Consider the following 12,500-nt stretch of genomic DNA (forward strand, 5'->3'; position numbering starts at 1 on the left):
GTTTCTCTGTGTAGCCCTGGCTGTCCTGGAACTCACTCTGTAGACCAGGCTGGCCTCGAACTCCAAAATCCGCCTGCCTCTGCCTCGCAAGTGCTGGGACTAAGTCATGCGCCACCACGGCAAGGCCAGGAATTCACTTTCACACACAATCCTTTTTATATCAACACTGAAGCGGTAGCGCCGAAGCCTAAGTCAACATTACAGCAGTGCTTCTATATAAGTGGAAAGATTACAAGACTAGCATTTGAGTGATTTTCTGCATTTTCCAATATTTCTATTTTAATTATTATTAATTACTACTATTACTGTCAATGTTAATAAATACCCTTTTGCCTTGTACCAAACCAATGTCAGATAAAAGTGCTAACTATGTATCGAATGGCCGAGGGTGGGTTTCTTAAAGGAGGAGGAGGGGGAGGAAAAAGAAAAGCAAAAGACGCCAACAGGGTTTCCTTCCCCCATTGATCACGCATGCCTTCTTCGGTCAGTCCAAGGACTTGGCGTGGGCCTCTGTTCTCCATAACAAGAAGAGGGAAATAATTTTATCTGTGTCCTCGAGAACCTGTATTCTTAAACTAATGTCCATTTATGTCTAAACTTTTACACAGCCAAAGCAGTCAGCATTTTCAACATGAGACTCAAAAGAGCCTTTAACCATTGCTAGTACCAACTCTTTATACGAGAAGAGAACCTGAGAGGTGGGGGAAGGGAGATCATAGTTCAAGGGCATCTTCAGCCACAGAGTAAATTTGGGACTACTCATAGCTACTGAGACTCTATATCAACCAACCAAGAAACAGAATAACAATGACCAAAAACTTCAGGGCATGGGCAAGGTCACCTATAAGACCATGAACTTCTTAAATATTCTTTTTATCTCACAGATTGGTCCGCGTCTATAGGGGAGGAAGAAAGTGGGATAGGGGCTTGCTGCTCGAAACACACACTAAGAGAACCTACTCATGACCCAAGCGTCTACTAGGGAATCTCAACATCAGCAAGATAAGCTATTTGCTATTTCTGCCTCGTCTCTGCCCGCCTCACAAAACACCAAACAGAACCCCAGTAGCTCACTAGTGAGGAAGAGCGTGCAGAGCCCCTGCCCGGGAACAGTCCACGCATGCGCATGGGGATGGCGTCCTCTGTATTGCTAGAAAGCTCTGTCCGCTAGCCTTTTAATCATCTTTTCTCCTTCAAGCGGAACTCATTAGGAGTCTGCTCACTTCTATTTAAATTTTTTTTTAAAAAAAATAAAAACAACTAGCTACACACACACACACACAGACACACACACTCACATTGTCTCAAAACAAAAGATAAAAGGCTTTATCCTCCCCAAGGGAAAGTAGCTGCCAAGAAAACTTCCCCTCTCTGTAAAGCAACAAAGCTTTCAGCCTTTCCTTTCATCTGAAGGATCACAAACAGAGAAACAGCGAAAGCCATCAAAGGCCATTATGCTTGCTTGGGATCCTCCGGCCCCCTCGGAAAAACTGGGGACCCGTAGATAAAGAAGCCAGTGAGCTCCCAGTTTAGCCGCCGGCCTAATTAACACCAATGCTGCTGAGAAACAGCGCCTGTTGATTGTTGATACAGAGGAGGTCGTTTAATGACACTGAAGGCTTAATTCTGTCATAAATTTTAATACAGTATTTTAAATACAAGTGAGTTAATCACTCTCCAAAGTAAATTTACTGAGCTGAGGAAGAAATCCCTACCTTCATTAGTAGTCTCTGACATTCCTAAAATCTCCTTTTTTCTCATAGCCCAGGGTGGGCTTTAGCAATAAAACTCAGTTAAACTGATGCATATTCATGAAGTCGCTCTAAACTGATTTACAGTTCTTGTCTTGACCCTGGTACCCACGGGAGTGAGAACCGAAGGAAGTCACAGCCTCTCTGGGTTCCAAACTAGAAAACAGGAATTGTGGTAAGCCACTGGTAGGCTCTCCAGTTCCGGGGTAAAAGCAATTCTCTAATTGTACAGATCTCATTTAAATACCAGACACCAAGGAGCGCCCAAAGTAGCCAAACATCTGAAAAGCACTCAGAGGCGCCAAGAGTCCGTGGTAACACGTAAAACCGTCAACTAGAAAAGGCTCTTTAAAACACTGCTGGCCTGTGTGTACTATATAAGGAGTTAGCTGAAGCTCGCAGGATGAGCAGTTGCCAGGAAAAGAAGGATCGAGGTAGGCATCCTTAATCAAATGCCATGTAGCCAGCATCCGTAAATGCGGAGGGGGCGTGGGAGGGGAGGAACTCTGCCTGCTCACTATATCTTGGTTCGAAGGAAGGTATGCAGATCCCAGGCAGCTCCACTCTTGGAAGTTTTCAAACAAAAGCTGAAAACTCTACATTTTTCAACATAGGCTCATAATCGTTTACAATACTGTGGGAGCCGAATGGATAGGATCTTACCCTGTATCTGGTCCACCGTACTGCTCAGGGATGTAGGATGGGGGCAGGGAGAGTAGATGGGTAGAGCGGCCAAGTGGTGCGAGGAGCCTAAAATAACCTGAGGTAGCTTAGAGAACATTCCAGAAAGCCATGGGAGACTTACAAGAAGAGGAGGACAAGACAACAGCTTCAAAACTTTTTTGTTTGTTTGTTTTGGGTTTTTGGTTTTCCAAACAGTTTCTCTGTGTAGCCCTGGCTGTCCTGGAACTCACTCTGTAGACCAGGATGGCCTCGAACTCAGAAATCCGCCTGCCTCTGCCTCCCAAGTGCTAGGATTAAGGGCGTGGGCCACCACTGCCCGGCACTTCAAAACTTTTAATGAGCTCCCCCTAAACAAATGGTTTAGAAATTGTTCCCAGAAAAGATAAACATAAAAGTAGTCAGAATAACCACCCAAGATGTCCTTAATCTCAGTCTTTGCCTGTTCCTGCCGTATGACCCTGCCCCTCCCTTCTGTGCATTCAGAGAGGAGATGATGCTTTTCACACCTTGACCTAAGAGACATGTCATTTTAGGAAACAGTCGGATATCATTTATCACACTGACATGAAAACAAACAAACAAACAAACAAACAAAACCCACAAGATATGTCCAAATTTTAGTCTCAAATACAAGCACCAGGCTGTGCGTATAAAGCATCTGAGATGCAGATATAGCATATCTAATCTGTGGTCTCCAGAAGCTCCAGGACTACCCATATCTACAAGGATCAATGCAGTCCCTGACGACTACCCTTCACAATTACCCCAAACATGAATGGCCCCTCAGAGGCCCTTGTCACAGGCTGATCTTTGACACTTACTACGTTAATGTTCTCCCACCCCCAAGAAAGTAGCACTTTACACTGTCGAGATTCCATTCCATCTTCTTCAGGCATTTCTGACCTGGACCAGAGTCTGGCATATCCTGTCCTGTCACACATATCTAGATCTGTTATATATATGTTGATATCTGATTTCTCCATCAGAAATCTATTGCTGCTAGCATCACAACAGCCGAGATCAAATTAGATTACCCTGCAGAGCCCTTGTAACAATTACAATAAACAGGACTTGGCACAAAAAAAGCAAAACAGACACGTAGAAGACGAGAATAAAAGGTACAGAACTAAACCCATTTGTCTATGGCTACCTACTTCTCAAGAACACGGTCAGAACATACACTGGAGAAAACATTGGCTCTTCAATAGGTGGTGCTGGAGAGACTGGAAATCCACGTATGAGGGAATGAAACAAAACCCTATTTCTTATTCTACACCCAAACAAACAAAAAAAAGTCAAAATTAAAGACCTTAATGTAAGACCTGCAACTCTGAAACTATCCAGGAAAACATTTCAAGATATAAGCCCAGGTGAGGACTTTATGAGAAGGACTTTGATAACTTTTTTTTAAATTTTTATTTATTTATTATATGTAAGTACACTGTAGCTGTCTTCAGACACCCCACAAGAGGGTATCAGATATCATTACAGATGGTTGTGAGCCACCATGTGGTTACTGGGATTTGAACTCAGGACCTCTGGAAGTGCAGCCAGTGCTCTTAACCACTGAGCCATCTCTCCAGCACCTTGATAATTCTTGATTACGACTGAATTACAGAATCACATGAAATTAAGAACCTTCCATCCAGCAAAGGAAACAATCACCAAAGAGAAAACCTGTAGAATAAGAGGAAATCATTACAAACTTTACGTATGACAAAGTATTAATATCTGGAATATTTGAAGAGATAAAAATTAAATACAAAATTAAATACAAAAAAACCCCAACAAAATCGCTTCACTAATAAATGGGGAATTGGTTGAATAAGAGGTTCTTAAGAAAACACTAACAGGGGGCTGGAGAGATGGCTCAGCGGTTAAGAGCACTGACTGCTCTTCCAGAGGTCCTGAGTTCAAATCCCAGCAACCACATGGTGGCTCACAACCATCCGTAATGAGATTGGATGCCCTCTTCTGGTGTGTCTGAAGACAGCTACTCATCAATACAATAAATAAATAAATAAATATTAAAAAAGAAAACACTAACGGCCGGTAACCATAGGAAAAATTGCTCATCACCCTTTGTAGTGGCAAGTTTAGCTACACTGTTTTAGCTCCCTGGTGGGTTACAGGTGCTCACCCACCCAAGAGCTATCTGGATTCATGAATGGAGCACGAGTGCGCTCACACACACACACAGACACACAAACACACACACGTCAGTTAATTTTTGACAAGCCCTGACTAGCTCAAAGGTCAGGCACTCCTAAATCTTCCCTGACTAGCAAACACTCCCGTCCTGTACTCCTGAGACTCCTAAACCTTCCCATGCTATCCTAGGTCTAATTGGAGAAGTGGCCAGTGGCCACTTACCTGAATTCTTACATGGCTGATTGCTTTCTCTCCTGCAGCTCTTACGTCCCATCCTTCCCCCTGAGTCATGGCGATTCTCTATCTTCCTCCCTCCCAGTTCCTAGCCCATGAAAACCTAAAGGTCCCACCACAGTCTACCTGCCCAGCCACTGGCCGTTGGGTCTTGATTGATCAATCAAAAACCAATTGGGGACAAACCTTCAGTGTTTGGACACATAGATTCCCAATTTGGGGGGCTGGATTAATTCAAAGCATTGGAACCAATCCCTAACAACCCTCAGCCAGCAAATGAAATGCAAATGAAGACTACACTGAGATTCAACTCACCCCAGTCTGAATGACCATAATCAAGAAAACAAGTGATTCAGGCTGGAGACTTGGCTCAGCAGTTAAACAGTGTTGGCTCACACTAGCAGAGGACCCAAGTTTGGCTACCAGCACCGATGTGAGGCAGCTCACAACTACAGGTCTTTAATTCCAGCTCCAGAGGGTCCACTGCTCTCTTCTGGCTTCTTCAGGACCCTCCTGCACACACACATGCATGCACATGCATGTGCACTCACACACAACATACATATAAAAGTAAAACAAGCGACACCACATGCTGAGGAGCCTGTGGGGAGACAGAAGCTCTCAAACACGAGTAGTCGTGACATAGAGGAGTGCAGCCACTATAGACATAGAAGGAGAGGTGCCTCACAAAACTCAAATACAAGCAACATGTCACACCACTCCTGGAAATATACCCAAAGAACTAAAAACAAAGTCAACACACCACAGATGTACTTGCACTTCCGTGACTATTGCTGTACTGTTTTCAATAACTAAGAAATAGGACTGGTCTAAATGACCATCAGTGGATGAATGATAAAGAAAATATCACTTTCAATTTCATAGGGCCATAAAAGTGAAATTATGTCAACCTTCAGGAAAAACATGTGAAACTGGAGATCGTGTCAGGCAAGAAAAGCCAGATTCAGACAATGATCATGTTTTCTCTCATACACAGAGTGTAGATTCAAATACATCCACATAGAGATACCTAGAGCATCTAAGGAATACGGCATCAAAGTATAGGGAACTTTTTTTTTGGGGGGGGGAAGGGATTTAAAGGGAGAACAAGAGAGGATACAGAATGCCCTGTTGCTTTTTGTTACTGTTGTAAAACCATGACCTAAAGCAATGTGGGAGGAAAGGGTTTGTTCACTTATTTGGCTTCCATATTCCTACCATACTTCATCATCAAGGAAAGCCAAGGCAGGGACTCAAAGCAGAAGCCTGAAGGCAGGAACTGAAGCAGAGACCTTGGTGAAACACTGCTTGCTGGCTTGCTCAGTTACCTTTCTTATACTGCCTGGGTCCACCTGCCTAAGGATGGCCCACGGTGGCCTGGGCCCTCCCATATCAATTAGCAATCAAGAAAATGCCCCCATGAACACGCTCATAGGCAATTCCAATGGAAGTCATTCCTCAGATGAGGTCCCCTTTCCCTCAAGTGCTGTGTCATAGAAGGAAGGAAAATAAAAACTATCACATCTCCCTTTGATGTAGAATCAATATTTAAACACACACACACAAAACCAGAGGGGGCTGTTACAATGAGGAAGGCACACTGGGGTTTGGCAGGGGTGCCATTTAGAGGAGAAAATGGAACCATGCAACCAAATCATTACAATGATATAAGTGAATAACGATGTCACAATGAGACCCATTTAGTTTTTTTTTTTTTTTTTACTAACCAAAAAGTTTGTAATCTTTTAATAAAATAAAAATCGCCTTTTAAACGTGAAGAAGAGAAAGAGCGGGAGGAGGAAGAGAAGAAAAGGAGGAAGAGAAAAAGGAGGAAGAAGAGGAGGAGGAAGACGAGAAGAGGAAAAGGAGAGGGAGGAGGAGGAGGAGGGAGAGGAAGAGGAGAAAGAGGAGGAGGGGGAGAAGGAAGAAGAGGAGGAAGAGGAGGAGGGAGAGGAGGAGAAGGAGGGAGAGGAGGAGGAGGAGGGAGAGGAGGAGGGAGAGGAGGAGGGAGAGGAGGAGGAGGAGGGAGAGGAGGAAGAGAAGGAGGAGGAAGAAGAAGAGGAAGACGAGGAAGAGGAGGAAGAGGAGGAAGAGGAGGAGGAAGGAGAGGAAGAAGAAAAGAGGAGAAGGAGGAAGAGGAGGAGGAAGAAGAGGAAGAGGAAGAGGAGGAGGAGGAAGAAGAAGAGGAGGAAGAGGAGGAAGAAGAGGAGGAGGAGGAAGACGAGAAGGAGGAAGAGGAGGAGGAAAATGAGGAGGAGGAGGAGGAGGAGGAAGAGGAGGAGGAGGAGGAAGAGGAGGAGGAAGAGGAGGAGGAGGAGGAAGAGGAGGAGGAAAATGAGGAGGAGGAGGAGGAAGAGGAGGAAGAGGAGGAGGAGGAGGAAAATGAGGAGGAGGAGGATGAAGAGGAGGAGGAGGAGGAAGAGACAACAACAACGGCGACAATGAGTACCCACATATGCCTGAGCCTAGCCATGTGATAGGCTGACACAACATGGCCTGTTGTGAGGAATGTGAGCTACCTGACTCAAAGATATGTTTACCCAGAGATCTCATCTCACCTGGTCATCCCATTACATGATCCCTGTAATATTTTTAGGTTTTTAAAAGTTCCCAGAGACTGTCCCTGGAAGATACCACCAAGGTTGTGATCAGTGACTCCACAGTTGAATGTTGCCGGCCTACTCTAGCTAGGAAACCCAACAGGGACTAGTCTTAACTGGCAATGACATCACTCATGTCTTGTGTGACTTAACACGAGATCCTGTGACTGCCGACAGCTGCACAGTGCACAGAATGTTCTGAAATGCTATCAGCTCAGGGAACTAGATCCTGTGGAGAGGAGAAAATCAGGCACAGAGGCTAGGGGAATGAGTGGCAGGGATCTATGGGGGGGGTTGCTAAAGGGAGAGGAACCGGAAGCTGCTGAGGACCGCTAAACAGAGAGGAACCGGAAGCTGCTGAGGACCGCAGCAGGCTCACCGATTAAAGAAAGCTTACTGGTGATGATACCTGGAACAGTTAACCATCTGGAAACTTTCCAAAGTCTTATATACCTAAACGTAGGTGTATATCACGTTTTTCAGCCATCATCTTTGAGAGTCCGATTAAAGCACAGCTCACCACCACCAATAATTAAAAGCTCCTTCATAGAACCATCTAGGTCCATACTTTTTCTTAGCAGGTCACGCGCGCGAATGAGCACCACAGACTCTCGTTCATTTTTCTGACCACAGTAAAATTCCCAGTTAGCACCCCAACCACACGCCCGACATAAAACGGTTTTCAGTTTGTTGAACTGGAGCTTAGCTGGCTAATACCATTTCCCCGCCAGCCTCTGCACGCCCATCCCCAGAGGACCACACCTCACCTTCCATACGCAAGCAAGCATGAGTTAGCTTTGGGATTGGTTGGTTTTGTTTGCTCCGTGCTGTTTTGAGATATGCATGGGAACAGGCTGACCTTATTCTGGCTGAGAACAGCCTTCGTGGGCCTGTTGGGGTGGGTGGGAGGACGGGTGAGCTGGTCACTGCACAACAGTGTCAAGCCCAGATGAAAAGAGATCTGTTAGAATAAGGGCTCAAACAGGAGGGACAGATTTCACATTGGTGAGGACATAACATGTTGTCCAACTGTGAGTTCCTGAGGTCAAACAACAATATAAAGGAGGCAATGTCCAGAAGAAAGGTGCATCCCTGCAAGACGCAACATGGAGCAGGAAGACTTACTTTGGGTCACTGATTTTAAGGGGCAAACATCAACATGGTGGGCAAAAGCATGGTGACAAGAACTTGAGACCTGTAGTCCTGTTATATCCGCGGTCAGAAAAAGAGGAGACAGAGTGTGGGGTACTGGCTCTAAAGTCTTAAGACCTCCCCTTAGTGACCCACATTCCTAGAGGTAACAAGAGTTCAAACATATAAACCTATGAGAGAAATTCCCCTTTCCAACCACAGCAGGGTCAAATGGCGGCCCATGACTTCACTTCAGAGAGTGGACCATCCCTTCCGGGATTCTATGCTCCTAAATTTAGTATGTTGGGCATTCTGAAGCACCAACACATAGCACAGGCTGTGTTCTCCTTATGACTCAGACTGCACTGCCGTCAAAAACAAAAGTCTAAAGGTCATGCTCAGAGGCAGAGCACTCCCCGTCCCCTGAGTGAGGGCTACAGTGATCCAAGCACAGGGTCCTACAAGACGGCTCACAGAACGAGCCGTTGAGTTCTTTCTTCTGTTTATTTCCAGAAGAGACTTTTCCATAGACAGCTGCCATGCCAAGCTCCTGTCAGAGGGCCATGCCAATCTTCAGCAGGCAACTTTCCACCCATATCCTGGCTCTGCATTCAGACCTATCTCCAAGGAGGTCTAGCGGGGCTGAAGCCAGCCCTGGGCTGCTTCTGGACTGAGGTCACTCGGCAACACTTAGCTCGACAGCAGACGCTGTACCTGTCCTGCCAGGATCACATGCTGGAGGTGTCCACTCCAGCTTAACTCTTTATTTGTGCAGAACCAGGCAAAGGGGACTTAATGTCTCTCAGGCACAGGTCCTCCCTGCAATTGATCTCATGAGTGACAGCCTTCTAAGTCCAGAGACACCTAATGAGATCTCAGGTAAAAGCAACTGGCATGGTGTGGATTCGAACACAATCATCGCACATCGGGATTGTCAGAGATCACAGTACCGAATTTTCTCAGCCGTGAAACAAAGGGCTACACAAACTCTCCTCCACAAACAGACCTGCCACCATATCCTCCCTGAATCTCAGGACTTTCGATCTTCAAACAGAAGATGAGGAAGGCCCTGTGCATCTCTCTTTAATGCAATATGCTTCTCTTTCAGGCCCCTTTAAGTAGCTTCTCCGACTGTGAGGAACATCAGCAAAGTCAGGACTCACATACTGGTGGTAAGCGTACAGGTCAGCACGTCTAGGAAGCAAACCAGAGGTGCGGTGTAGCTTCTGAACAAACTCACTCACCTTGGTTGAAGTCGCACCGTTTCCTGGCACCTGAAGATGCTGCTTTGTGGACTCTCATGAACCGGTGTTCCCGTTCTGCCCTGGCACTCTGACTGGCTGGGCACCGCATGCTCTGTCTCCTACAAGACAAAAAAGAGTCATCCTATAGATGAGCTGTCTGAGGCAGTCATTTCCACAGCGCTCTCCCTGGGCTGGGCTCAGTTCAGGACAAGAGGCAACTACAGACACCACTCACTCTCCTGACTCCCATGTAGGAAGGGAGACAACTCAATGACCAAATTTAATAAGCATCTTTACCCCCACTTAATTGATAATCTGAGTTTATAGAAATGGGGGGGTACCACTTCCAAAATTATAAGAATTTTTTAGGAATTAAAAATTATATAGTAGGGACTAGAAAGATGGCTCAACAGTTAAGAGTTTGTACTCTTCTTGCAGAGGATAAGTTCGGTTCCCAGCGCCCACTCTGGCAGCTCACAACTGTCTGTAACTCCAGGCCCAGAAGGAACCCACCATCCTAGGTTCCACAGGCAGCTGCACTCAAGTGTTCACACTTACACAGAGATATACAGTGTTAAAACACGTATAACACGTATAACACATATACAGTGTTAGTGATTCCTGTATTTTATGAAGCCTTTGCCTACATGTATGTATGCATGTGCACCAGGTACATGCTGGGTATCCAGAGAGAGGCCAGAAAAGGTAGCGGATGCCCAGAACTAGAATTATAGATGGTTGTGAATTACCATGTGGATATTAGGAACCAAGCCCAGAGCCTCTGAAAAAGCAACAAATGCTCTTAACCGCTGATCTATCTCTCCAAGCCCAATAAAATAGGGTTTTTTAGGACATTATAGAATACCTCACAAAGGTAGCTATAAATTTAATACAGCAACACTTACGAGATATTCATCCTTATTAGAAAAACATGTATGAATACTCACAGACACAAACAAGTTGGGATGAGCTGAACTAAAATCTTAATAGTAATTACCTGTGAGAACATCATTTTTGCTACATTTGGGGTCCATATGGATTTCCCAAGTTTCCTATAACAGAAAGGTGTTCTTTCTGTATGAAGAAATAACTTGAAGCTAGTCTGAACACTAAGGCACACTCATTCCATGTACTCCAAGCCTCATGTCTGCCTGATCTCTCTCCGCTGCCACCTATGCAACTATGGCTGCCGGCTTACCCAGCATCTGCACAGACCCCAACTCCCAAGTGCCCACAATGCCATTGATATAAAATCCTTCTGAGGGCTGAGCTTCAGTGGATAACACAGACACATTCATACTACAACTAACTCTGCTTCAATATACACACATACAAAATGAGGGGGAGGGAGGGAGAGAGAGAGAGAGAGAGAGAGAGAGAGAGAGAGAGAGAGAGAGAGAGAGAGAGAGATATCCAGGACCCACAATTGAACTCCGATAATCTTTTAAGCTGTGACATGCCTGTGGTAAATTCTTCTCAGAATGAAATGGTCCCTCTGCACCCACTGAATGAGATACTAAGATAAGAATTCATGAACGCTTCAGTAATTTCAGATGACCAATAAATACAGTTAAATTATGTGGGATGTGGGAGGTGATGTTGCATTTGTCCATGCAGGATATATCAATGGCAAGAAAGACCCAAATTCTTCCAGGGTGATGGGTTAGAGTCATCTAGGTCAAGTCCTCTATAAGTCACTTTTCCAAAATATTAGAATAACCTAGAATGGTCACATAGTCACCAGAGTCTTCTAACAGGAAAACTGTATGAATGTCATCCTATAAGAGGTAGGACAGACCTCTAAGCAGCTCTACCCAGCAGCTGACTCAGACAGAGGCAGATACCCACAGCCAAACAGTGGATAGAGCTTGGGGACTCTTATGGAAGAATAGGAGGAAGGACTGCAAAGGGGCTATCCCAAAGGGGATAGGAACGCCACAGGAAGATGAATAGAGTCAACTAACCTGGACCCTTGGGGCTCTCAGAGTCTGAACCACCAACCAAAGAACATACTTAGGCTAGACCTAGGTCTCCACACATATGTAGCAGACGTGCAGGTTGGTCTTCATGTGGGTCCCGAACAACTGGAGCGGGGGCTATCCCAAAAGCTGTTGCCTGTCTGTGGGATATGTTCTTCCAGCTTGGGCTGCTTTCTCTGGCCTCAGTGGGAGAGGAAGCACCTAGCCTCACAGAGACTTGAATGCCGGGGATGGGGGGTGAGGGGGGATACCCAGGGGTGGGGAGAGCACCTGCTCAGAGGAGAAGAGAAGGAGGGATGGGGGGAAGGACTGTGAGAGAGGGTGACCAGGACGGGGCAGTGAGCTGGATGTAAAGTGAATAGATAAAAAACTAAATTAAAAAAGAAAAAGAGGTAGGACAGAGAGGGAGAAGGCTAAGGAAGAGGAATAAACAAAGAGAATCAAGATACTGTCTTTGCCCTTCCAAGGCTCCATATTCTGGCAGGAAGACCCTCGCTGGGCAAAGTTTTATTTGTATTCCCTGGCCCTCCAGACTCAGTAGCTGCTTCTAGAAAAGTCTATGGATACTCAACATATTGGCAAAGGTTTCTCGAATACAGTAGCTTTCAAAGAAAAAAAAAAAAGAGCCCTGCTTGCTACAAGCTAAGCATGTGACCTTAGACCAAGTTACATGAACTACCTAGGCCTCAGTTCCCTTGTTGGTAACATAGGGACCACCTCTGCGAC

General features: G+C 45.5%; 1 protein-coding gene across 4 annotated transcripts in view; it reads right to left on the bottom strand.

Moving 5' to 3' along the window:
- The window catches only part of Fam13c (family with sequence similarity 13 member C), a 113,446-nt gene that overhangs the window by 68,394 nt on the left and 32,552 nt on the right, over positions 1 to 12,500 (bottom strand). For all 4 annotated transcript variants that reach the window (XM_028780256.1, XM_028780255.1, XM_028780254.1 and 1 more), the window contains one exon: positions 9,796 to 9,914. In XM_028780256.1, coding sequence (XP_028636089.1) covers positions 9,796 to 9,914 — 119 coding nt within the window. The remainder of the gene's footprint in view (positions 1 to 9,795; positions 9,915 to 12,500) is intronic.

The sequence above is a fragment of the Grammomys surdaster genome, unplaced genomic scaffold, assembly GCF_004785775.1.
Source record: "Grammomys surdaster isolate TR1022 unplaced genomic scaffold, NIH_TR_1.0 367, whole genome shotgun sequence".
In the NCBI taxonomy this organism is placed as follows: domain Eukaryota; kingdom Metazoa; phylum Chordata; class Mammalia; order Rodentia; family Muridae; genus Grammomys; species Grammomys surdaster.